Raw genomic sequence first — 27,665 nt, forward strand, 5'->3', positions numbered from 1 at the left:
TACAATGTGATTGTGTGATACAGTTTATTGCTCGGAGTGCATTATCTGCGGATGGAGCAATTGTTCATATGTCATGGTAATCTCTAAAATAATTCTAACCCATAGGTTTTATGTCAAGCAAATATACTAAGGGCAAATTATTAATGAAATTGTTTAAAGATTAATGTATTTTGCCCAAAGTATATAAGCCTTAGTTTTTGCCAATTAAATTGGCAAAGGGGGAGATTATAAGTGTATAAATGATACACATTAAACCCTTAATATAAATTGACTAATTTAATGGTCAAAATGTTAGAACTATTTTATGTGAATTATTTTATGTTATAATCTTGGACCATCTCCTATCTTTTAGCTCTAATCAGTTTTCCAAGGTTTGATCTATTATTTAGCTTGATTTAAATTAATGTCGACATCTGTTAAGTATGGCGTGGGGTCAGCATAGATTTAGGAGAATTTGGTTTAGTGAAAAATGGATATAAAAAGGATGGTTATCTTATCACTCCACAGGCTCAGATTTTGAGAAGATAATATTGAGTGGCAAAAGCTATCTACATTACATTCATTCTACGGGTTTTCTAAGACAAATTATGGGAGAAACAATCTGAATATTACTTTAGCTATTTACAATCTAAATTGGAGTTACTGCATTCGGATGTCACTTGTCTAGCTGATCTGGAATAGAGTCAGGCACATCAACAGTTGATGAAAATGAAGGCATGCACGTACCAATCCTGAGTGGATGTTAGGAAGATTGTAGTAGTAGTAGTGGCTGATCGCCTTATGTACCTACCCCTTGTAAAACTCATCGGTGAACATCTCTAGTGGATTGGGCAGACGTGGGTTACCCTGCAGACATAGGAGAAGTGCTCCGAACTGCGTAAACAATTAGTGCGTTTCGGGTTTTATTGTCTTACCTTTAATTTTTGTTTGTTTGTTTTTTTTTTTTTTTTTTTTTTTTTTTTTTTTTTTTTTTTTGTAAATCAACATAATTAAAGGGTGGTTAGTTCATATTTATAAAACCAATTAGAACTCATAGGTTTATACTTGCATTCAAGATTCACGGCACTTTTTCAAGTTTAATGATGCGCAATGGCGTAGTGTAGAAGAAATGGGTTTTCAGCACATACGTCATCAACAAATTTCAAGGTTCCTTGCCAAACTGGGATAGTGGCTGCTAAAAAAATTTGACCCACGAAGCTGTTGTTTACATGTGAGGGATTGGAAGGAGCTTCACATTATGGAGAATGACGTAGCAATAACACTGGGTTTTCCTCAGGGAGGCACCAAAATTGACAGAAGAACTAAAGGAGCTGAAGATACTACATTACTTGAGGATTGGAAGGCAGGGTTGAAAATGGATGATCTGAATATAACACCGATGCAATTGTGTAAGGCAATGCTAGCATACAAGGAAGGCTGGGAATGGTTCAAGCGGCATCTTGCACTACTTATAACAACCATGTTTCTTGAGAGCACTGCAACTGGATATGTTAACACATATATGATCAATAACTTTGCTGATGTGACCAAGATTGCAGATCTTAACTGGTGTGAGTATGTACTCAGATCACTAGTCGACAGCAAAGTTGCATGGGCGAAGAAGACATCCCAAAAGTTCACTGGACCTATAGTATTCTTGACAGTGAGTTGATTTAAGAATTATAAAAAAATAAATAAGAAGGATTACTATATAAAAACTAAAATATATTTTATACATTTTGCAGGTTTTTTATGTTGATAGATTAGTGGTTTATCGCAGATCGGTACCTAGGACATTCCTAGCCTTCAAGGGATGGGACACACATCTGCTCAACAAACGGGAAAAAGCTGAGATAAGTTCAGGTGGCTTTGGATATGGATACATTGATGACCCACAGGAACTGCCATACCTGAATGAAGAAAAGAAATCAGATGAATGTGAAGAGGAACTACAGGTAACAAGTACTAATACTATGTCCTGTAACTAGATTAAGTTATATGTACTTGAAGTTATATGTATTACTGCACATAGAATTTTGAAACCATAGAACACTACTTAAAGGTTTACTAATCAAATAAATGCATACCTGTACATAGAAAACACTCTTTTGTGCAAAAATGACACATACCACATTAATATAATCCTAAAAAAGTGAAACAATGTAATTAATGATTAGTGTGCAACTAATTTATGTTATATATGCATCTATACCTTCCAATTTGTGCACTCAGAATATTTCTATCTCTGTAACAGTGTTCTATCAGTGCGTGCTTCTATTAACTGGAAAATCACATCTGTGCTGCAAAAAAAAGAGGAGAATTATATGCACAGATTTGCACGAAGATAAAATTTCTTGCAAAGACAATGCTTGAAGTGATGGAGATGGCACAAGAGGGACCATATCATACACTTGAAGATGAAAATTTTAAACAAATGGTAGAATCTGCTCAGAAACTGCTCGGGATTCCAAACCATGAAATCACATTGACACAACAGAATGAGGAATTCTGGAACAACCCAGAATTCATTGTTGCGTTTGATGAGATAGATGTTGCAATTACTAGGAGGGATCAATACAAGAACATGCTGACTGGTGGGTGTCGAATCCAACAAATAATAATTTACTTTAATAAAATTGCAACAGTGATGAGTAAGGTCGTATCCCTAGAGATTGGTTCGGTTTAATTTTGAGCCAAGATTAAATTAAGAATTGAATGATAATTCAAGTTCAAAATGCAATAATAAAATAGCGAAGAATATTAATTATCAAATAAAATGGATCAACAGAAAACTAGTATCCAACCCAAGGCATAATATCAGAATTGATTCAAAGGAGTGATCATTGAAATAAAGTGTAAATCCTTTTATCCTACCCCAAACTGGTTATGGTTATTAACAAGCTCTAACAACCTATCTGTCCTTACTTTATCGGTAATCAAAACAGGCTCTTCAATTACTTCCCTAGATAATTAACAACCATAAACAAGCTCTTATGATTTAATTAACTACCCGCATTAAAAATTAGAAAGACTACCAATTCTAGCCAACAGACTCGCAAGCTCGGTCCATTTAAACTAGATTATACATCTCCATAACATAAGATTGAAAATCTAATTTATAATCAACTATGCTATTTTACCACTAAGGTTTATAATACTTAAACAATTACGGATTCAAGAATTCTAAGTGGCAATTTACTGGAATGAAAATTGAACAACGGATCCTTTTTGCACAATTAATCAAAGCAGTAATATATCAAGATAATAGAAGATATATAAATAATATAGCATAAAAGAAAACTAAATTAAGTCTCACAATCCTAAAAGAACCAAAACTTCAATTATTCTTGAGTTGGAAAATAAACTTAGCAATAAATCATAATGTAATGTTTACAGAGAAAAAAAATTGTTCTAAAAACTGACTGAAAACTGACTGTTCTCTACTGAAAAATCCAGTCCTATTTATACTAGTTCAGGCTCCCTAATCAACTCAAAATAACCCTAATTTCCCTAACATCCACAAATTAAATTCATATCTTAAACCACATAAAATCTAGAAAATAAATAATATTTATTTTCCTAACCAGAGAAATTTAACAAAGTAGGCTCCAATTACTCTGCCTCAATCTGTTTTCTTCTGTCCGTAGCAGCAGACCACAAGTTCAAAGAAGCCGCAGAAGGAGTCGACGGTTCGTGGACGAAATGCGCAGACGGAGTCGACGGTTCGTGGACGAAATTCGCAGACGGAGTCTTCGGCAGTTCACGAGATCGTCGATTGAATAGCACGTTGCAGCTGTTCACGAGATTAGTTGAAGAAGTCGCCAACGGAGTGGACCGTCCCAATTGCTGATGCTTTCGTCTATTCTGCTGTCTACGTACGTATAAAGCTTAATGGGAAAAGAAAAAAAAAGAAGACAAATATGTTAAATGGAGATTGGGCTACTGAAATTATAAAACAATTAAATATTTAAGTTGGGCTAACTAATTTAGAACAATAAAAAAGAATGTTAGCCCAAATCAACAACTAAGCCCAATTTATACTCCATATTAATTTATTCAATCCTAATAGTGAAATAAATATTCATTAAGCCTAATTATTTAATTATTATAATATTAGTGCAAAAGATAAAATAAAGTTCAAAATAAATAAAATACTAAATAAATAAAAGTAATTTATTATAAAAACTAATCATATTTATTAAATTTGTACTTATTAAAATTCTCCACACTAATCATTTGCTTGTCCTCAAGCAAAAACATTATTTAAGAAAACTTAAATATAAAAACTCATAATATTTCATGAACATTAGTCTCAAACACATTATAAATAACTAGCTAGCAATTTATTTGAAAATAGAGTGAACTAAGTAACCAAGCTCTCACGGGAATATCACTCATAATGCACAAGTGTTTGAAGGGTGCGTATATTTCACTCAAATCAATTCTTATAGAAATATTCTACCATAGGCTTGCATATCTTCTCATTCTCCACTACAAGATAACATGCATGATCAAATCATAAGGACTTTTTTAAATGGTTGTAATGGGGCTAGGGTAAAGGGAGCCTAGGTTTCCCAGGATAAAACGTGCTACGGTTCAAGGTTTGAGCACCCAGACTTTGAACCCGGCGAACTAGAGCAAAGCTTAGAACACAGTAGGCTAAGAAAGGAGTAGAAGCATAGATTTTGGAGCTGAAATATTATTTTTTTTGTGTTTTAAAAATCTGCTGCTGCTACTACTTCTTATATAGGAGAAGGTGGTGTAAATAACATTTACTTTGGCATTTAAGTTCAGGTTAAAAACCTTCAAAACTGACTGTTGAACATGGAGATTAATTCTGGAATTCAAAATTAGAATTAATATGAAATTAATTCCGTAACAGTTTAATTAATCTCTCAAAACGGTAAGATGAATTGTATAGTCACCATTCCAAAAACGATAGACGTGTACCGCACCGGTTCGGAAGACGTAGGCACGGACTGGGAACGACAGATGTACCATGTGCCGGTAGTACAGATGTACCACAGACTCGGACTGGAGCAGATGTACTGCGACCTCTCCAGTGTAGCTCGTTGGAAAATACTGGCGTACACGGGTTCAAGCCTGAATCAAGCCTTTTCAGCCTCATTTTGGGGCACCCCCTGCGCGCGAGAAAAAGTTTCTATGCTATACAATTCAATAAGCCTTAGAAGGGCTCTTGTATAAATAGTGGTGCAAATCCACTTTCCAAACAAATGTGGGACAAAAGCTCCATTTTTTTCCTTCATTTTTTCCAACTCAAATGGGTCTACTTTGAGAATCAATATCTCATTCATCCATTATCCGTTTTGAGCGTACACTATGTCAATCTCTTTGTCTCACTACGAAGAACCCGAATCCACTTTGACCCGACCCAAATCGGAAGTGCACCCCACTGATATTTGTTCCACAAAATAGCTACTTAAAATTTCATTTTATGCCAATTTATGCTATTTTTTCCAACAATCCCCCACATGAATGAAAAATTGATTTTCAGGGTATTTTAAAATCGGAAACAACTGTGCTCAACGGTCGATCCCTACATAGGATAGGTAGGGGTCACCATTTGAACCTTCCTTTATGAAGATATGTTTACTTTACTGGCTTTACGGTAGAACACGATGTCTTTGAACCGACTGGCGTTTGTGTAGACGATGACATATCTCACACAGGAACCTCCCAACCATGCTCTATTCTCGTGACTATGCCCGTTTTGGTCGTGGGTCATCGTTCCTAATTCTGCAAGAATTTCTAAAGAATTTAGCCCGTAAATTCTCTTCTAAAGCGACCCACACTTCTCTCTCACATAGGTGATTTTTTTCAGAGTATCCCGCATACTCACACATGTCAAACGCATGCTAGTATCTTTAAAGCATCAATGTGCCAGCCTTGTACGGGAGTCACTGTTCTAACGAGGAGTGGTAGGGAGTCCGAGACCCCCACCGTGACACGCTCTGTTCTATAATTTAGTTGTCCCATTGAACCTAGGTGCTAGCTAGGTTGGGTATCCACTATAGAACTTTTTAGTCCAAGGGCCTCGTGTCAGCTTCTCCACAACTTCTTTTCCTAACCTTTGGTTAGCGGATTCGCTATATTGTCTTTTGACTTTTCGTAATCAATCGAGAGAACACCAATTGTGAGAAGTTGTCTAATGGTATTATGTCTACGATGCATGTGTCTAGACTTACCATTATACATATGACTCTGTACTCTCCCAATTGTAGTTTGACTATCGCAATGCACACATATTGAAGGTACAAATTCTTCCCATTTTGGAATATCCTCTAGAAAATAGCGTAGCCATTTAGCCTCTTCACAACCTTTATCCAACGCTATCAGCTCATATTCCATCGTGGATCTAGCTATCACAGTTGGCTTAGAGGATTTCCATGCAACGGCTAGTGTAAACACGTAGCTACTCGTGGACTTAGAGTCCTTAATATCAGATATCTAGTTAGCGTCGCTATGCCCTTCAAGTACAACAGGATATCTCCCGTAGTGCAGTCCAAGGTCACGAGCATACCTTAAGTATCTCATAACCTTTACTATTGCCTTCCAGTGCATAGTACCAGGGTTACTCATATATCTATTGAGTTTGCCAACCGCAAAGGCAATATCCGGCCTAGTACAGCTCATAAGATACATCAAACTATCAATAACCCAAACATATTCTATTTGAGACATACACTCTCCGTGGTTCTTGGTTAGATGCAGGTTTGTATCAAATGGTGTCTTAGCCAATTGATCATCATCTTTGTTGAATTTTGCAAGGATTTTGCCAATATAATGTGATTGGCTCAACACAAGACCATAAGGTCATCTAATGATTTTAACCCCGAGGATTAAATCCGCCAATCCCATATCCTTCATGTCAAATCTCGCATTTAACATGTTTTTGGTAGACTTGATCATCCGATCATTACTACCAACGATGAGCATATCATCTACGTATAAACAAAGAATGACATAGCCGTCTATCGTTTCTTTAATGTAGACACATTTGTCACTTTCGTTTATTTTAAACCCATTAGTCAACATCGCATGGTCAAACTTCCCGTGCCATTGCTTAGGTGCTTGTTTTAAACCATATAGCGATTTAACCAACTTACACACTTTCCTTTCTTGGCTCAGAACGACGAACCCTTCGGGTTGTTCCATATATATTTCCTCATCTAATTCGCCATTTAGGAAAGCGGTTTTAACATCCATTTGATGAACTTCCAAATTCCGCAACGTGACTATGACAAGTATCATCCTAATAGAGTTTATTCTCGTCACGGGAGAATACGTGTCGAAGTAATCAAGGCCCTCGCATTGCCTGTAACCCTTGATTACAAGCCTAGCCTTATACTTCTCAATGGAACCATCCGGTTTCATCTTCCTTTTAAATACCCACTTGGATCCTAAGGATTTACTACCCGGAGGAAGATCAACAAGTTCCTAAGTGTGATTTTGTAAGATAGAATCCACTTCACTTTTAATAGCCTCTTTCCACATTGGTCATTCCGTAGAAGTCACGACTTCTAAATACGTTCAAGGCCCATTCTCTATCAAACAAGATAAAAAATCAGGTTCATTTTCTAATAAACAAGTTAGAGTACCCGAATCATACTCCAAACATTCGTTTTGATGTACTCGGTCCCTCGTTGGACCTACAAGGAAATACATTTTCAAAGAAAGATGCATTCCTTGATTATATTATTGTGTTCTTATGTACGTCCGGATTGTGGGACTCGCGTACTAAGAACCGATAAGCACTACTGTCACGTGCGTAGCCAATAAAGATACAGTCCACCGTCTTAGGACCTATCTGTACTTTCTTAGGTGTTGGCACCAACACTTTGGCAAGACACCCCCACACTTTCAGGTACTAGCAGGAAGGTTTCCTACCCTTCCACAGCTCATAAGGAGTCTTATCGAGCTTCTTGCAGGGTACGTTATTTAAAAGGTAATTACTTGTCCAAATTGTCTCACCCCACATACCTTGAGGTAGGCCCGAACTTATATGCATCGCATTCATCATATCTTTCAATGTACGATTCTTTCATTCAGCAACACCGTTCGATTGAGGTGCATAAGGTGTCATACGCTCGTGTATGGTACCTACACTTGCACAAAAGTCACCAATAGGTGTTTTGTACTCACCACCTCTATCGCTTCTAACTTTCTTATTCTTATGATTAAGTTGGTTTTCAACTTCATTCTGATAAAGAATGAATTTTTCCAAGGCTTCGTCTTTGCTCTTTAGCAAATACACATAGCAATAACGTATGCTATCATCGATAAACGTGATAAAATATTTATTTCCACCTCTCGTTTGTATCGATCTAAAATTGCACAAATCACTATGGATTAATTCTAGTGGTTCAGTTTCCCTTTCAACCGATTTGAAAGGTACTTTCGTTAGTTTTGCCTCACCACAAATTTCACATTTGTTATTTGTGTTAATTTGAAAATTAGGTGTTGAATAAAGAATTGTCAAAAATATTATTGGCAAAAAGGATAATTGAAAACACAGATTCAATTGTCTCCCAGTCAAACTACAAGCATCATTCAAATCCTAATCTAATTGGGACTTGTCTCCCAGTCAAACTACAAGCATCATTCAAATCCTAATCTAATTGGGATTTATACTTTAACCAGGATTGTGATCAAGTATCACTTATTTAAGAAAGACTCTTAGAAGAATAGCGGCAGCGATTTTACCCGAATCATCTGACCGAGTGCATACAGATATATTGAGAGAAAGAGAGTCTATCACTTTGGAGTAGTACGAGAGTTTAGGTTACAATAGATTATGAGAGTTTGTGAGATCTATTGTGTAAAGTTTTCTTCTTCTTATACTCTGTACTTTTGAAATTGCTCATAGTGAATTTAGGCTAATTCTCAATTTGAGAAGTGCCTCGCAGATTAGGGTTTTCGCCCAAACTGCGTTACAATTTCCCGGTGTTACAAACATACGTTACAACATTACTGTGTGTGTTGCTCCTTATATTTTTTCAATTGGTATCAGAGCGGGCTGCTAAAACTGCTAGCAGGATCCTACACCACCCAAAGGAACAACACAATGGATTTTCCCAGAGAAGGTTTATCAAGCAGCAGACCACCAGCTTTAAACAGTGCAAATTACTCTTATTGGAAGGCTAGAATGAGAGTATATATTATGTCCCAAGGTGAAAGAGTATGGAGATCAGTAGAAGAAGGGTGGGTGCCACCTACCAATGAACAAGGAGAAAAGAAACTTAAAAGGGAGTGGTCTGAGGAAGAAATCAAAGAAGCTGACTTTAATTCAAAAGCCATGAACTCTATTTATGGAGCAGTAAGTGAAGAAACATTCAAACTAATATCAAACACTGAAATAGCCAAAGAAGCCTGGACAATCTTATGCAATCATCATGAAGGCAATACTATTGTCAAACAGTCAAAACTACAGATGATCCAGACTCAATTTGAAACCTTGAAAATGGAGGAAAACGAAAATATCACACAATTCAATGCAAAGATCCTCGACATAGCCGGAGCAGCATATAATTTAGGAGAACCCTTTCCCGAACCAAAATTGGTCAAAAAGGTACTCAGATCTTTACCTGAAAGGTTCCTCATGAAAGTCACTGCCATACAAGAAAGCACAAACCTAGACACATACAAACTTAGTGACCTGATGGGAAACTTGCAAACATACGAACTTGAGATGCTTCAAAGAAAACCAAACATGTCAAGCAAAGGAATTGCACTACAAACTACACAGTCTACCGATTCAGATGATGACACACAGAACATAGAAGAAACCATTGCTCTTCTCACTAAGAATTTCAATAAAGTGGTTAAGAAATTCAACAAGTTCAGAAGTAAAAACAAGAACTTCACAAACACCAATGGAAACAACTCAAATTCACAACCACGCATATTTGAGAACCAGAAAAAGGGGAAATCTTCTCAAAACGTCGATGGGATACAATGCTACGAATGCAAAGGATACGGACACATCCAATCAGAATGTGCGACATACCTGAAAAGGAAGAACAAAACCTACGTCACCACACTTAGTGATGACTCTGACAGCGAAAATGAAAACTCAAATTTCGTTGCTTTCACCACTAGACAAGAAGAGGAAGACACTACCCAAGAGGACATTCAAGGGTTATTCGAAGCATACACAGTATTACAATCAAAATGGCAAGAACTTATTAGGGTTAATACGGAGCTCATGCAAAAGAACCGTGATTTACAAACTGAAAAGGAAAGAGAGATACGAGATCATCAGGAAACAAAAAAGGAACTGAAGAAACTTCAAGAAAAAGAAAAAGATCTTATAGAGAGAGAAAACTTCCAGGAAACTGAACATACTGATAAAAGACAATCAGAAAATCCAGAGATGTTTCAACAACGTTTCCAACATCGAAGGATCAGGTGCTATTATTGCCACAAACCAGGTCATATTAAAGCACACTGCTGGTTTAGACAAAATTATATTATGAGGAGACAATCACAAACCAGAAAGGTATGGGTCAGAAAAAATCAAACACAAACAGTTGCCCTCACCTCCAAAACAGAAAAGAATACCGAAATCTGGTACTTTGATAGTGGATGCTCACGTCACATGACTGGGAAATCAGAACATCTGATCAACATACTACCAAAAGAAGGAGGACATGTTACATTTGGAGATGGAGGAAAAGGCCAAATTATTGGAAGCGGAACATTAAATGTAACCGGTTTACCACAACTTACTCAAGTCTTCCTGGTAAAAGGACTTAAGGCAAACCTAATCAGTATTAGTCAACTATGCGATGATAATCTACAAGTAAAATTCTCCAAAGACAGTTGCCATGTATATGACCAAAACAATCAATGCATGATGCAAGGAAATAGATCATAAGACAAATGCTACGTCTGGACAAACCAACTTACCTGTCATCTTTCCAAAGAAACTGAAGCACAAATTTGGCATCAACGAATGGGACACATAAACTTCCATGACATGAAGAAAGGGATAAAAAAAGGGGCATATCGAGGCTTACCACGACAACTGGAAATAAACGAAAACAAAGCCTGTGGAACATGTCTTGAGAACAAACTAACAAGAAAAACCCACAAGAAGATATCAGGAATCCACACCACAAGAATTATGGAACTCCTGCACATGGATCTTTTTGGTCCAACTCAAGTTGAAAGCATAGGAGGAAAACGTTACGTACATGTAACAGTAGACGATTACTCACGTTTTACATGGGTCATGTTCCTCAGAGAAAAATCGGATACCTTCAAAAGTTTCAAAATTCTCATCAATAAAATTGAAACTGAAAAAGAAGGTAAAATAGGAAAAATCTTACGGTTAAGAAGTGATCATGGAAGAGAATTCGAAAATTCGTACTTCAAAGATTTTTGCGACGAAAAAGGAATACACCACGAATTTTCAGCCCCTAAAACACCGCAGCAAAATGGAATAGTGGAACGGAAAAATAGAACTATACAAGAAATGGCAAGGGTATTGCTAAATCACAAAAGGATTCCTAAAAAATTTTGGGCTGAAGCTGTAAATACAGCCTGTTATCTAATCAACCGGGTATACATACGGAAAGAGATAAATATGACACCATACCAAATATGGAAAGGAAAAACTCCCAACCTCAAACACATACACATATTTGGCAGCACATGTTATATCTTAAGAGACCGAGAACAATTGGGGAAATTCGACATCAAAGGTGATCAAGGTTTTTTCCTAGGATACTCTACTAACAGCAGGGCATTTCGAGTTTACAATCTCAGAACTCAAAGTGTAATGGAATCCATCAATGTGTCATTCACTGACATAGATTCAACAGAAGTCAAAGATGATGATGATGAGCAAACCATAAGTGTTGAAACAGAAGTTTCAACACCACCTATAGAGTCAGAACAAGATGATAATTCTGGAAAACCAACAGAAGATGATATCGATGAAGCACCCATCAACAAGAACACTAAAATCCAGAAGAATCATCCTACAGAAAATATCATCGGTGACCCAAATCAGGGAATACGGATAAGAGGAAAGAAAAGAGATTACCTCAAAATGTCTGAAGGAGATTCATGCTACACTTCAAAGATAGAACCAAAAAACATCGAGCAGGCCCTCCTTGACGAATACTGGATCGAAGCCATGCAAGAAGAGCTACAACAATTCGAAAGAAATGAAGTATGGGAACTTGTCCCTGCACCAGACAACTCTAACATCATAGGAACAAAATGGATCTACAAAAATAAAACTGATGAAAGGGAAAATATAGTGAGAAATAAAGCCCGACTTGTAGCACAAGGATACACTCAAGAAGAAGGAATCGACTTTGAAGAAACCTTTGCCCCAGTTGCTAGGATAGAATCCATACGCCTTCTCCTTGCCGTAGCATGCATCCTAAAAATCAAACTTTACCAAATGGACGTGAAAACAGCATTCCTGAATGGATATATAAAAGAGGAAGTGTACGTATCCCAACCCAAAGGGTTTGAAGATCCATTCCATCCTAACCATGTCTATAGACTAAAGAGAGCCTTATATGGTTTAAAACAAGCTCCACGGGCTTGGTATGAAAGGTTAACACAATTCCTACTCTCAAAAGGATACAATAGAGGAAGCGTCGACAAAACATTATTTGTCAAACACTACAAAAGCGACATCATCATAGCACAAATCTATGTTGATGATATAGTATTTGGATCATCCAGAGAGACCTACAAAGATGAATTCATTCGTCACATGAAAAGCGAATTTGAAATGAGCATGGTTGGAGAGCTCAACTACTTTCTAGGTTTGCAAATAAAACAACTGGAAGAAGGAATCTTCATCTCACAAAGTAAGTATGCAAACAATCTTGTCAACAGATTCGGTCTAAAAGAAAGCAAAGTTGCCAGAACACCTGTTGCAACATCAGACAAAATTGCCAAAGATACAGAAGGAAAAGATGTAGAACAAAAACTATATCGTAGCATAATTGGTAGTCTACTATATTTAACTGCCAGTAGACCAGACATTTGCTACGCAGTAGGCATATGCGCCAGATATCAATCATCTCCTAAAGAATCACACATGAAAACTGTGAAGAGAATTATCAAGTACATCAAAGGAACATCTGATCTAGGAATATGGTACTCCTTTGACACAAACAAATATCTATCAGCATACTGCGATGCAGACTGGGCAGGCAACATGGATGACAGAAAAAGTACTACTGGAGGATGTTTCTTACTTGGAACAAATCTAGTCTCTTGGATAAGTAAAAAAGAAAATTCAATATCACTATCAACTGCAGAAGCTGAATATATAGCTGCTGGAAGCTGTTGCACTCAATTGTTATGGATGAAACAAATGCTAGAAGACTATGGAATCAGTCAAGCAAAAATGACAGTATATTGTGACAACAAAAGTGCCATAGATATTTCAAAAAATCCAGTCCAACACTCACGTACTAAACACATTGACATACGACATCACTTCATCAGAGAACTAGTAGAGGAAGAAATCATTACCATGAGGCACATCAACACAGAAAATCAACTTGCAGACATAATGACAAAAGGATTGGACGGAAATAAATTCATAAGACTAAGGTCTGAAATTGGACTGTGTAGAATTAACTAAACTCTACTCTTTTTTCTTGTTTTATATAATAGTTTTTGTTTTTCATATATTATTTTCTATATATATATATATATATATATATATATATATATATATATATATATATATATATATATATATATATATATATATATATATATATATATATATATAAAAGGTTACGAATGACAAACCGGGCCAACCCATGAATGCCATAATCTGAATCCGGATCTCAGCCCAATAGCCCATGTTATGAATCCGGTTCAAAATCCAAAATATCACTTCCGGGTCCGATTGCAATCCCACCCCTCTGCCCTGTCCATCACCATCCACGATCACCACCACTATCGCCATCCACGACCACCACTCCTGTCGATCATCTTCTTCATCACTCACCAATCTCAGAACTATGAAGAAATCAAGAGGTTCCAAGATGCCGAAAGGAAAGAAATCATCCCGTCAGCCACCACGACGAGGAACCCCTGCCATCAGCAAAGATTCTCCACTCGATCAGCCACAACACTCGGAGGATATAGTCATGGATCCAGTACCAATCACGCAGATACCTTTCGAAGACATCTACTCTCAACCAGGTAACTCATCTCCCCCTCTCGAATCACCCCTAGATGATAACCCACTTGCAGAATCAAACCCGATTGCAGAAACAGAACCGACTGGTTCAGAGGGTATATTTGGGGAATTGATAGTTGACCTAGACAAAATCATACACCAACAAAGTGAAAACTTAGTGCCACAAGAAAAACTCCCTACAAATGAGGAAGAAATTAGGGAATCAGAATCTAACCCAGAAATTAGGGTTACAAATTCAGACACAGTTGACAGCTTTGAAAAAGAGCTAGACAATATCTCTACTGAATTAAGAGTAGAAGGCCACGAAATAAGCCCAAATGAAACTAATCCTGATGAAATCCTAAGAAAAAGAAGAAGAGTGGATCCGTATGAAGGAGCTGACCCCAGAGCTAAAAGACCATGTGATTTTCCAATCTCTGTGGGGCCTCCAAGAAGGACACCTAACATCCCACCTCCAAGGATGACTAGGACTGCTAAAAGAAAACAAAAAGAAGTTGATGATGACTGGGAAAATAGTAAAGAATGCCAGAATGAAAGGTCCAAAAAGCCCCAGGTAAATGTCTCAAAGAATCAGGGCAAATCACGAAGGGAGTTCACATCAAAGGAAAAGGGAAAACAAACAGCAGAAATAGATGTTGAAACCACACTTCCAACACCCGATCTGCCACAACCTCTCAACAACCAGTTCCAGGATAAAGCTTCAAGCAATCTGTGGCACAAAACCTCACAACGAAAAATCATCCCTCAAAAGCTGGTCAATCTGGAGAACCTTAAAGATGGAGAACACATCATAGAACTCCTAGCTCAAGGAAAGTTGCTTGACATAGTCACAAAGATTGAACCATTTGAAGAAAAAATGATTCATGAATTTTATAGCAATCTCAAAAAGGAATCATCAGTCCCATCAAATCCTTTGTATGGAAAAATTTACCTAAGAAGAAATTACTATGACTTTTCCCCAGATGTTATAAACACCTGCTACAACACCTATGAACAAGATGATCAATTCGATCATAATGTGGACATCATAGCCCAGGAGATCACAGCAGGAAATGTAGTCCTTGAAAAGAAGAAGATCAAAGCTGCCTCCCTGACAAGCAAATATGCAATCATACAGAAAATAGCTCTGGCAAACTGGATGCCTTCCTTACATGAGAACACTGTGAAATGGAGCTTGGCAGAATTATTATACAAAGTTGGGAAAAAGATCAAAATCAGCTATGGAGAACTGGTACATCAACAAATCATGAATCTAGCTGAAATCAAATCTCCCAAAGCCTCTCTAATCTTTCCAAACCTAATCCAAACCATCCTCACCAAACAAGGACTGAAGACTACCAAGAAGAATCTCCAACAGATCAAAACCCTGAATGTGTCTGTTAAACTGAAAAAGGGATTTCATCAAAATGACCTGAAAATCACAAGTCCAGAAGATGACCCCATGAACACTGATATGCTTCAAAAATACTTCCAGAAAAGACTCAATGAGCTTAATACATCTGAAAGGTACATAAAGCAGAGACAGTTGGAAATCCAAGAAGAGAAAGTTGAAGTACTCAAATGGCTTACAGCCTTAGGAGCAAACAATAAAGAAGAGCCTGATAAGGAAGCTGAAAAATCCCAAGAAGTAAATGCTGATGAAGAAGAATCTGAAGGAGAGACTGAAAAGTCCCAAGAAGATGATGCAGAAAATCAAGAAGGAAGCCAAGAAGAAGAACAGGCTGTTGGAACCCCAGAAGCAACATCCTCTGACTCAGACTGAACTTGTCAAATGTTTTTGTCAAAAACAGGGGGAGATGAATCCTGATGATGATGACTGCTTATGACTGCTTACTATTATGATGATGACTGCTTATGACTGCTTACTATTATGCTTTTTTTTTTTGATACTGCTTGATACTGATACTACCAAGACAATCTTTTTGACATCTGCCTATCTTTTGTGCTCTGTCTTACTATTAAAGTAGCATGCTAATGTAACTGCAATAGCAAATGACTATGTGCATCATTAGAAAGACTATCTTTTGTGTTATGTCTTACTATCAAAATAGCATACTAATGTAATTGCAATAGCAAATGACTATGTGCATTATTAGGAAAAATTGCCTAGGTTACTAATCCTTGGACTAAGACAGTTTAAAGACTTGACAATATCACCAATCACTTCAAATCAAAACTACCACTTGAAGATTGTGATAAGCAGACTACTAGACAGCAAGGACTAAGGGGGAGATATTCAAGAAAATCAGGAATCAAGGTTTTTGCCAAAAATATTGACAAAGGGGGAGATTGTTGAATAAAGAATTGTCAAAAATATTATTGGCAAAAAGGATAATTGAAAACACAGATTCAATTGTCTCCCAGTCAAACTACAAGCATCATTCAAATCCTAATCTAATTGGGACTTGTCTCCCAGTCAAACTACAAGCATCATTCAAATCCTAATCTAATTGGGATTTATACTTTAACCAGGATTGTGATCAAGTATCACCTATTTAAGAGAGACTCTTAGAAGAATAGCGGCAGCGATTTTACCCGAATCATCTGACCGAGTGCATACAGATATATTGAGAGAAAGAGAGTCTATCACTTTGGAGTAGTACGAGAGTTTAGGTTACAATAGATTATGAGAGTTTGTGAGATCTATTGTGTAAAGTTTTCTTCTTCCTATACTCTGTACTTTTGAAATTGCTCATAGTGAATTTAGGCTAATTCTCAATTTATGAAGTGCCTCGCAGATTAGGGTTTTCGCCCAAACTGCGTTACAATTTCCCGGTGTTACAAACATACGTTACAACATTACTGTGTGTGTTGCTCCTTATATTTTTTCATTAGGAATATGGTGGATGTTAATTAATCTACGAATAGATTTAAAATTAACATGAGCTAGTCTACCATGCCACAAATTGGAAGACTCAAGCAAGTAAACAGAGTTAACTTTGCTTTTATTGATAACAGGAATTACACTGAGCTTAAAAAGCCCATCAGTTACAAAACCTTTACGAACGAACAGTCCTAACTTAGACAAAATAACCTTGTCTGACTCGAACACCATGTGGAACCCATGCTTGTTCAGCTGCGAGCCAGACACAAGATTCTTCCTCAACTCTGGAACATACAGCACATAGTTCAACGCCAGTTCCTTCCCAAAATTCATCTTCAGAACCACCTTGCCCATGCCTTCCACAGCAGACTGAGCAGAGTTTCCCATCCAAACCTTCTCGCCCTCAACGGTCTCAAAGGTGTTGAACATCTCTCGGTTGCAACATAAATGCCTTGTTGCACCAGTGTCGATGAACCACTCACGTGGGTTAGAGCCCACGAGGTTCACCTCGGTCACCATAGCCGAAAGGCTAATCTCGACCTCCTTCTGACTACTCTCTCCAACAACGTTGGCTTAAGAACTCTTGTTCTTCTTCCTTGGAGCATTGCATTAAGAGGATTTGTGGCCAGGCTTGCCACAATTATAGCATGTACCGTGAAACTTGTTCTTGGTAACGACTCCCTTCGGACCAAGCTTCCGCTTGTTCCTCTTGGAGCCTTTACCATGCTCCACAACGTGGGCCTTAAGCCATCAATGACAAGAACTTTCCTGTCATTTTCCTATTCCCCTCCTCAATTCTGAGTCACTGGATCAGGTCCTCCAGATTCATCTCCTTTCGCTTATGCTTAAGGTAGTTCTTGAAGTCCTTCCATTCTAGGGGCAACAAGTGGATCATGGATCCCACTTGGAAGGCTTCACTCAGCACCATGCCCTCGTCACGGATCTCATCGAAGATTAGTTGCAAATCTTCTACCTGACTTAGCACGATTTTGGAATCAACCATTTTGAAGTCGAGGAATCGGCCAACCACAAATTTCTTTGTGTCGGCATCCTCGCTTCGGTATTTATGATCCAATGCTTCCCCCAACGCTTTCGTTGTGCTAATCTTGCGATATACATCGTATAACGCATCACATAATTCGGTTAGGATGTAGTTTCGGCAAAAGAAGTCTGAATCCTTCCCATAGCCAACTGCCATCACGGATTGGGCATCTTGTTCCTTCAACTCAAGAACCTTGTCAAGCTGAGAGTTGCCAGGTAGAACAACATCTTCTGTTGCCACCTCTTGAAGTTCGATCCGATATCTCTAAACTTCTCCGGTCTTTCAGTCGAACCACTTGGTACCGTAGGTACCCGTATCGTAGGGATGTAACCCTCGGTGCTCCCACCATCTTGTGAACCAACGTTCACTGGTGGTGCCTGGGAATTCGCAACGTTGTTGCCATTCCCACCACTGTTGTTCTCAACAACATTTTCCTCCCCTTGATTAGGCAGTACGGGATTCTCCACTTCTTCTAGGAAAGTAGAGACTCAACAGAGAATAAGGGAATATAAGGTTTTAAGATTAATGGATATTTGTTGGTAAAACCCAAATAATAATCCTACAGAAAGGGGAAGGAAAGGGTGAAGAGAAATGGCTCGTGTTTGGTGTAGGTTTTTAGCACGAGTCGAGCGACGACCACTCTTTCCTTAAAACCTTATTCGCTACCTCCCACAAGTGCTAGGAGCGTTGTAGCCTAGGTTTCCCAGGATAAAACATGCTACGATTTAAGGTTTGAGCACCCAAACTTTGAACCCGGCGAACTAGAGCCAAGCTTAGAACACAATAGGCTAAGAAAGGAGTAGAAGCAGAGATTTTGGAGCTGAAAATATTATTTTCGTTGTGTTTTAGAAATCTGCTGCAACTACTACTTCTTAAATAGGAGAAGGTGGTGTAAATAGCATTTACTTTAGCATTTAAATTCAGGTTAAAAACCATCAAAACTGACTATTGAACGTGGAGATTAATTCTGGAATTCAAAATTGGAATTAATCTGAAATTAATTCGGTAACAGTTGAATTAATCTCTCAAAATGGTCAGATGAACTATACACGGTAGACGTGTACCGCACCAGAACGTACGTACCACACCGGTCTGGAAGACATAGGCGGTAGATGTACCGCGTGCCAGTAGTACAGATGTACCACACCGCGACCTCTCCATTTGGTTTGAATTGTATTTTGTAGACCCATTTAGAAGCGATGACCTTCTTTCAGGGTGGTAAGGATACAATTTCCCACGTTCCATTTTGTTCAAGTGCACGAATTTCCCTTTGCATGGCTTCACGCCAATAGGAATGGCGAATTGCTTGAGAAAAATACTAAGGCTCATCATGATTTGTGATGGCCGTTAAAAAAGCACGATGTGAGTTTGAAAATTTATCATAAGTAACAAAAGAAGATAACAGATATACCACGTTGCTAGTCGGACACTTTGACAACTTGTTGAGAGATTGGGGTAATTCAACTTGAAAATATGCTAAATGAGCAGGTTGGCGGCGTTCCCATTGGCTACTTGGGGAGCAGGAATTTCTGCAGCCGTTGGAGGTGAGTTGGTTGTTTCTAGTGAGCTTGGTGATGCAGAAGTAGTGAGATGTTGATCATGTGTGGCATCAACAGCTGCCAGGAAACTTGGTACATCAATCTGTGTGATATTGTAACACCCCGTGTTACGGCCTTTAAACCCGGATTAATTATTGAATTAATCTCATTGATAAATAATTAAAAAGGACTTAAGCTGGTTAGGATTCCCTTAATTAATTAATGTGGTCCACAATGGATCATGGACCCTTGCCCATATTAAAGACTACAAGCCCGATAGGAATAAAGAAAATAGACCTTTTGCTATCCAGACTCTAATTAGGATTCATAACTCTATAAATAGGGGATTAGAAAGCAATTAGAACCCCCCCACCTCTCATAACTCGGGATACACGAATTGCCCAGGGAAACCTAGCCAAAGGAATTCCCCACCACCAAGTCTAGGGAAATCAATCGGGAGGAAATCTTGGGAAAGAACCTTAATAGCCAAGGGAGTATTAATTAAGGCTAAGAGGTAACCGATGTCTTAAAAAACCTATTTTCCTTGCTATATCTTATTTATTGGCTCCTTTGATAATCGTATGTATGTTCTTGTGATTGTGCCTTGTTAGAGCTTGTCTTTAGGAATTTGTGATATGGATTCTTGTTATTCTTGATATTCTTGGTGGCCCTGTGTGGTCTTGGTATGTTCTTATATTTTATTGTGTTTAGAGCTTGTCCCTAGGATTTATTCGGTGAATCTTGTTATTGGATATGTTATTGGCGTTCTTGGGTGGGTTTATGCATGCTCGGGTGTTATTCTAGGTTTAGGGTTTGTCGTTGATGCTTGGTATGATTGAGTTCTTGAGGTTCTGGATGATCTTGAATTATTGTGCATTTATTTTTGATTCTTGGCATGATTAGTGCTTGTATTTGAGATTTAATTGTGTTGGTTTCTTGGCTTAATTCTTGTGGTTCAAGTCCATATTGTTGTTGTTGTGTATTGGGATGTATTTGGACTTAGTTTTGGGCGTAATTGAGGAATTTCCGAGTTGGGAAAAGTGCCAAGTTACCATCGTACCAGTGGGGGGTCGGTGGGGGGACGAATCCCCACCAGACCACCCGCCAGTACAGGACCGCCGTACCAACGGGTGGCGGGCGGATGGTTGATCACCCGCCGTGCACTCGCTAGTACATAGCCACCCACCGGCGGGTGGTCAACCACCCGCCGGAATGAGGCGGTGAGTTGTGACGTTTTACCCCGTTTGTTGTTTCCCCGTGCCCCGTTTGATGTTTATGAATCTCGTTTGATATTTCAGGTACCGTTTTAGGAGTTTTGAGCCGTGGTTGTTGCATGTGGGTTAAGTTAGTATCTAGTTGACCTAGGATGAGATTTGTATGATCCCGTGTGTGTCTTGTGGATGTCTCGTTATCTTGGGAAGTGGAGTTTAGGCTGTTTTTTGTGGGATGCGTGTTTATGTTGATGTCATTGGTTGGTGTAATTGTTGTGCTTTCCCTTGACTACCCCTTGCTATGTGTTGATGTATATTGATTGTTGCTGTTATTGAGCTGTGGCCACTGTTGTGGTTGTGTGTGTTGATTGTTGTGGTTGATTGTACATGATGAGAAAGAGATGTGATTGGTGGAAAAGATTGTTGGAGGTTGGCACAATGAGTGCTCGGTTATTGTGCTAATGGCACAGACCATTCGGTTATCGTGCTGAAGGCACGGACCACCTTGACTTGCTTGCTAAAGGCATGGGTCAAGTTATAAGCGTTGCGGTGCCATGTCTTCGTGCTATAGGCAAAACCCCTTGATTTAGTGCTATAGGCACGGATCATGTGTTAATGGTACTGCGGTGCTATCAGATCGGTGGTATGTTGGAGATATGTTGGAGGGGAGCCATGAAGTGCTCCGGAGGGATAAGGGGGAGGTGTTATAAGGGTGGCCTGGAGGTACAGGTTGGAACTGATATAAGGATGGAGAGGAGTAAAGGTTGGAACTTGGTATAAGGCTGGATTGTGATACTATTGTTGTTGATGCCTTTGCTTGCCGTTGTGCCTTATTGTTGTTATTGTTTGTTATTGCTGAGCTTTGTGGTTATCTTACCTTGCGAGTTAAGACGCATGCTAGTATCTTTATGATGATTCGTAATGCTAAACCTGTTGCTGTGTCTGGAGTCTTGATCTTGGTTTTAAAGCTAGAGTTGTTTAGGATTATATATGCATTCCAGTCTCAAAATGGTTTCTTATATATACCTATATTGTACTTAACGCGTGGGAGTGGGTTCCCAGCATTATTCTCTGATGGTTGTTACATCGCATGTTTTTCAGGTGCAGATCAGTAGCTTTAGAGTGCGCTAGATGGATACGAGGACCTAGCTTAGTTAGTTTAGTATTTGTTGGTTGGCTTGCGTGCCTTGATTTGTACTCGATTATGGATTTATGGATTTATGCTTTGATTAGTTAGTTTAGCATGTGCATCTAAGTTCTCTAGCTTAGATGTGGCATAGAACCCCGATTCTTATGCTTAGTTTATGCCCTGTTTGGGAATTAATGTTAGATTCGCCTTTATTTCGTAAGTTTTAAATGTTTTAAAAATTAGGGGTGTTACAGTTGGTATCAGAGCCTAAGTTCGACCCTGGCACAATGACTTAAGGATGAAAACTGTAGGACATTAGGCTTGGATTCTAGGGCACGCGGTGAGATTGTGAGTTTATTTATTGCTTTCTGCTCAGTTTACCATTGACTTGCTCCGTGTTTAGTTTAAAATTGCTTATGGTTAAGGCACCTAGATAAGTGTGTCAATCCTTGACTTACACCCACGACGAATGTTAACCCTGTAGAATCAGAAATGTCACCATCAAGGAACCAGACAAGGACCCCCGAGCCCCCTACACACGAACAGATAACCCAGAACTTACAACAGTTAACCAAATCGCCCATCCCCTAAGCAGCGCTATCCTTAACAACAATAATCGACCCCCCTCAAACGGGAGCCCTGATGTGGCTCGCCAAATATCGAACCATCGCCCACCTGTAACACCTCGTGTTACGGCCACTAAAACCAATTAATCATTTAATCAGTTACGCAAAAGAAAGAATTAAATTACAGAAATTAATTAGGAAAAAGCCCACCATGGTCCGTGGGCCCGCATCTCTAAACTCAACCCCTAGTCCAAAAAGGATTAGATCCTAAATAAGACTCTTAGATATATAAATAGCGAACCTAGAGGGTACCTAGAACCCCCCACAAGAATAACGCCCACCACCCCCAAAGAGCTCCAAGAATCCCCCTAGAAGAAATCAAGAAAGCAAGAAAGCTTAAAGAAAGACCCTTCATAGCCAAGGAATTAATTAAGGCTAAGAGGTAACCCATGTCTCAACAAAACCTATTTTCATAGCTATGATTTCCCCCGTAGGATTTCCCCATATTATTGTGTATTGATGATTTGTGATATTATTATTGATGATTGATGGGATAATTCCATGGGTGATCTTGATATTGAGAGATTCTTGATAATTATGGTGTTCTTGATGATTATGTGGAGTTCTTGATGTTTATATGTCGTTCTTGATAATTGTATGGCATTCTTGGTGCTTATGTGATATTCTTACCGAATCTTGTAATTAGAAGACGAATCGTATTCTTGTTGGTATAAAAGTGATTAGAACCCTAGGTTGTATCGTATGATATTATTCTTGGTGTATCGGGTGGGGAAATCGCATGTTTGGGTGTCGATTATGTTTAGAAAAGCATGATAGGTTATGTGCCGTACGTTTCTCGTATTTGATCCGTTAATTGTCTACGTGTTGATCGTTAATTGCGTTGTAAAGTGTCTAACCATGGTTTCGTGTTCCACAATGGTTCCCAGGGCGTTTTGTGTATAAAGAGTCAGTGGGGGGTAAGTGGGGGGGTAGGGGACCCGCCACCTACCCGCGGCCAGAAGGGACGTCTCCGGCAGCGGGCAGCTGCCCGCCGGCGACCCGCTGCCCGGAACAGTGCTGTAACACCCCAGATTTTCAAGACATTTAAAACTTATAATAAAGGTAGAATCTTATTAAATCCCAAGATATAATTACAAGCGTTCGGGGTGCTATGCCACACCTGGGCTAGAGAACCCAAGTGCACAGGCTAACTAACTAATATCCTCAAAGCGTAAATACGTAAACGTGGCACGCAGGCCAAAAGGGAAACTATCTACTTCTAAGTTCTAGCGCACTCCAGTGACTTAATCTTCTGTGCCTGAAAGCCAAATATATCTGTTCAGCGAGAGATGCTGGTAACCCACTCCAACGCGTTGAAATACAATACATATAGAGATATATATAGATATACGAAAACCATTTTGAGCATGAAGATATATCCTACGAACTCTAGCTTTAAAACCGGGAATGACTCGACAGGTAAGGCCAGACACAAGCAACAGTTATAACGAGCATATGCAGTTCACAACAGATAAGGCAGATAAGGCAAAGCATAAACAATGATCATAACCCAACATGAACAATCCCCAATATAAATCCCATAGTCTCATCCCCCAAGACACTCGTAATCACAACTCGTCCATGTCACAACACATAACACACTTTGTTGGCGCCACAGGACCAATCGCATGCCCATACATGAGGGTCAGCGCATATAGCTCTGACACGGCCCCGCAGCACCCTGCCCCGTATCGCAACACGGAGGGGTCGATCGCAATCGACCGATGAACCGCAGCTCATCATAGTGTTTGATCGCAACCAAACAGTGGACCGCAGCCCAAGAGAATGTCATCTGACCGCAGCCAGGAAAAAGGACGAACCGCAGCTCGTATAGAAACGTTTGATCGCAACCAAACGGTGGACCGCAGCCCAAGAGTATCAATCTGACCGCAGCCAGCTTCTGAACCGCAGCTCAGGATAACCAATTCGATCGCAACCGAATTGGGGTAGCACACACATAACACATAGCAAGCACATGCAACCCACATTACACATTAGGAAGGGGGAAAAACGTATAACAAAACCTATGCGTGATCCATCACTTACTAAGAATAGTCCTAAGGGGTTCATACTTCTTCCTCCTAGGTCAACGGGATACCAATTCAACTAGCATGCAATATAATAGACTCGTAAACCTACGAACGGTACCCGAAACATCAAACTAGACATAGGCACGATAAACGGAGTCCGTTGGGACACCACGGGGAACGGGGAACGTCAAACGGGGAAGCCGGGGTCCCAGGTGGGACAATTTTCCAGCGGGTTGCCGGTGGGTGGGGCCACCCGCCGGCTGCCCGCCGGATTCTACTGTTCCGGGCAGCGGGTCGCCGGCGGGCAGCTGCCCGCCCGCCGGCCACCCGCTGCCGGGCGGTGTTTTACGGCCATGGGTAGGTGGCGGGTCCCCTACCCCCACTGACTCTTTTCACACACTTTACGCCCCGGGAACCGTTATGGAACCCGAAACCATGCTTAGACACTTTACAACGCAATTAACGACAACACGTAGACAATTAACGAATCAAATACAAGAAACGAACGGCACATAACCTATCATGCTTTTCTAAATATAATCAACACCCAAACATGCGATTTCCCCACCCGATAATCCAAGAATAAGATTATACGATACAACCTAGGGTTCTAATCACTTTTATATGAACAAGAATACGGTTCGTCTTCTAATTGCAAGATTCGGTAAGAATAACACGTAAACATCAAGAGCATCACACAATTATCAAGAACGACACATAATCATCAAGAACTCCATATAATTATCAAGAACACCATAGTTATCAAGAATCTCCCAATATCAAGATCATCAAGATCCCCCATGGGATCATCACATCAATTACCAATAATAATCATCATAACTCGCCAATATACAATAATATGGGGAAACCCTAAGGGGGAATTATAACTATGAAAATAGGTTTTGTTGAGACGTGGGTTACCTCTTAGCCTTAATTAATTCCTTGGCTATGAAGGGTCTTTCTTTAAGCTTTCTTGCTTTCTTGATTTCTTCTAAGGGAATTCTTGGAGCTCTTTTGGGATGGTGAGTCGTTTATTGTGGTGGGGGGTTCTAGGTGCCTCTTAAGTCCCCTATTTATATATTTAGGAGTCCTAATTAGGAACTAATATTATAGGCCTGCTAATTCTATTCCTTTTGGGACTAAGGATTGGGTTCCATGGTCCATAGTGGACCATATTAATTAATTAAAGAGAATCCTAATCATAATCTGAATAGTAAAAGACCTACTTCCTTTATTCCTAATAGATAACTAGGTCTAGGATTCCTAATCAGAATCTGAATAGTAAAAGGTTTACTTTCTTTATTCCTAATAGGCTTAAGGCTCTAATTTAGGCAAGGGCCCACAGTTCATGGTGGGCCTTATTAATTAATTAAAGGGAAACCTAACTGAATTAAATCATATTTAATTATTATTAACGGGATTAATTAAATAATTAATCCGGGATTGAAGGCCGTAACACGGGGTGTTACAAGTGCTTACCAGCGGGCAGCCAGCGGGTGGCCCCCCACCCACCGGCTACCCCGTTTGATGTTTCCCCGACCCCCGTGGTGTCCCAACGGACTCCGTCTATCGTGCCTATGTCTAGTTTGATGTTTCGGGTACCGTTCGTAGGTTGCATGAGTCTTATATATTGCATGCTAGTTGAATTGGTATCCCGTTGACCCAGGTATGAGAAGTATGAACCCCTTAGGAATATTCCTAGTTGTGGAGGACCACGCATAGGTTTCGTTATACGTTTTCCCCCCTTCCCAATGTGCTAATATGGGCTGCATGTGCTTGCTAAGTGTTATGTGTGCATGTTACCCCGATTTGGTTGAGATCAATCGGGCTATACGGGCAGTCGGATGGGCTGAGAACCATACCGGCTGTTAACCAGGCTGGTAAAGACCGGTCAGGTATATAAATATTATATAGGACTAAGTTCCACTATACGGGCAGTCGGATGGGCTGAGAACCATACCGGCTGTTAACCAGGCTGGTAAAGACCGGTCAGGTATATAAATATTATATAGGACAAAGGTCCACTAAACGGGCAGTTGAATGGGCTGAGAACCATCCCAACTGTTAACCAGGCTGGTAAAGACCGGTCAGGTATATAAATATTATATAGAACTGCGGTTCATTAGTCGGTTGCGATCGGCTCCTCCGTAATGTGAGACGGGGCAGGGTGCTGCGGGGTCGTGTCAAAGCTATATGCGCTGACCCTCATGTATGGGCATGCGATTGGTCCTGTGGCGCCAACAAAGTGTGCTATGTGACGTGACGAGAAGAATTGATGATGTGACTGTTATGGAAACGTGACCGTAGGACTCTTACTAGTAATGCTTATTTGTGATCATTGGTTGTGCTTATCTATAACTGTTCCCTATGTGAGAATTGTTTATGCTTGATTATGACTACTGATTGTGTGTATTCCTATCTGTCGAGTCGGTTCCCTGATTTGAAAACTAGAGTCTCGTAGGATATATCTTCATGCTTCGAAATGACTTTTCGTATACCTATGTATATATGTATATATGTATTGTATTTCAACGCGTTGGAGTGGGTTACCAGCATCTCTCGCTGAACAGATATATTTGGCTTTCAGGCACAGAAGAATAGGTCACTGGAGTGCGCTAGAGCTTGGAGCGTAGAAGTAGTTAGTTTCCCTTTCGCCCTGCGTGCCATGTTTATGCATTTATTTTATTAGGACATTAGTTAGTTAGCCTGTGCACCTGAGTTCTCTAGCTCAGGTGTGGCATAGCACCCTGTACTCTCGTACTCTGATTGGGACTTAATGAGATTTCACCTTTATTTTATAAGTTTTAAATATCTTGAAAATCTGGGGTTTTACACCACCCATCTTCGCAAGGAAAGAAGATCCTACGACACTCGAAGAATGGATCCGAACGTTCGACAAGATCTTTGGGGTAGTAGGATGTCCAGAGGAACGACGCGTCGAGTTGGCCTCATTCTACTTCAGACATGAGGCCGACCTATGGTGGGTCCACGAAGGTCCTATCCATAGACAGGAGACGAATTTCAACTAGGAAGCTTTAAAGACTAAGCAGTGGGAACGCTTTTACCCCGCTCACCTA

General features: G+C 39.6%; 3 protein-coding genes and 1 long non-coding RNA gene across 5 annotated transcripts; 3 read left to right on the forward strand and 1 right to left on the reverse strand.

Moving 5' to 3' along the window:
* The first annotated feature begins 1,067 nt into the window (after positions 1 to 1,067).
* On the forward strand, positions 1,068 to 2,012 carry LOC109154771. The gene is made up of 2 exons (XM_019302499.1): positions 1,068 to 1,642; positions 1,725 to 2,012. Exons 1-2 carry the CDS (start codon positions 1,238 to 1,240, stop codon positions 1,965 to 1,967), a joined length of 648 nt encoding a protein of 215 aa, XP_019158044.1. The 5' UTR covers positions 1,068 to 1,237; the 3' UTR covers positions 1,968 to 2,012.
* LOC109154772 lies at positions 1,803 to 3,833 on the reverse strand. Of its 2 annotated transcripts, none has more exons than XR_002049778.1 (3): positions 3,564 to 3,833; positions 2,192 to 2,274; positions 1,803 to 1,889 (listed from the first exon to the last, which is right to left on the reverse strand). It is a non-coding gene; the product is annotated as an uncharacterized LOC109154772 (long non-coding RNA). The 2 variants fall into 2 exon arrangements; XR_002049777.1 differs by having other exon boundaries at positions 2,192 to 2,279.
* A 5,231-nt stretch (positions 3,834 to 9,064) lies between these two features.
* On the forward strand, positions 9,065 to 10,876 carry LOC109154740. The gene has a single exon (XM_019302468.1). It carries the CDS (start codon positions 9,065 to 9,067, stop codon positions 10,874 to 10,876), a length of 1,812 nt encoding a protein of 603 aa, XP_019158013.1.
* Positions 10,877 to 14,006: 3,130 nt separating this feature from the next.
* Positions 14,007 to 15,950, forward strand: LOC109154741. Its single transcript, XM_019302469.1, has one exon. The coding sequence runs from the start codon at positions 14,007 to 14,009 to the stop codon at positions 15,948 to 15,950; it is 1,944 nt and encodes a 647-aa protein (XP_019158014.1).
* The last annotated feature ends 11,715 nt before the right edge of the window (positions 15,951 to 27,665 follow it).

This window comes from Ipomoea nil, unplaced genomic scaffold, assembly GCF_001879475.1.
Source record: "Ipomoea nil cultivar Tokyo-kokei standard unplaced genomic scaffold, Asagao_1.1 scaffold2653, whole genome shotgun sequence".
In the NCBI taxonomy this organism is placed as follows: domain Eukaryota; kingdom Viridiplantae; phylum Streptophyta; class Magnoliopsida; order Solanales; family Convolvulaceae; genus Ipomoea; species Ipomoea nil.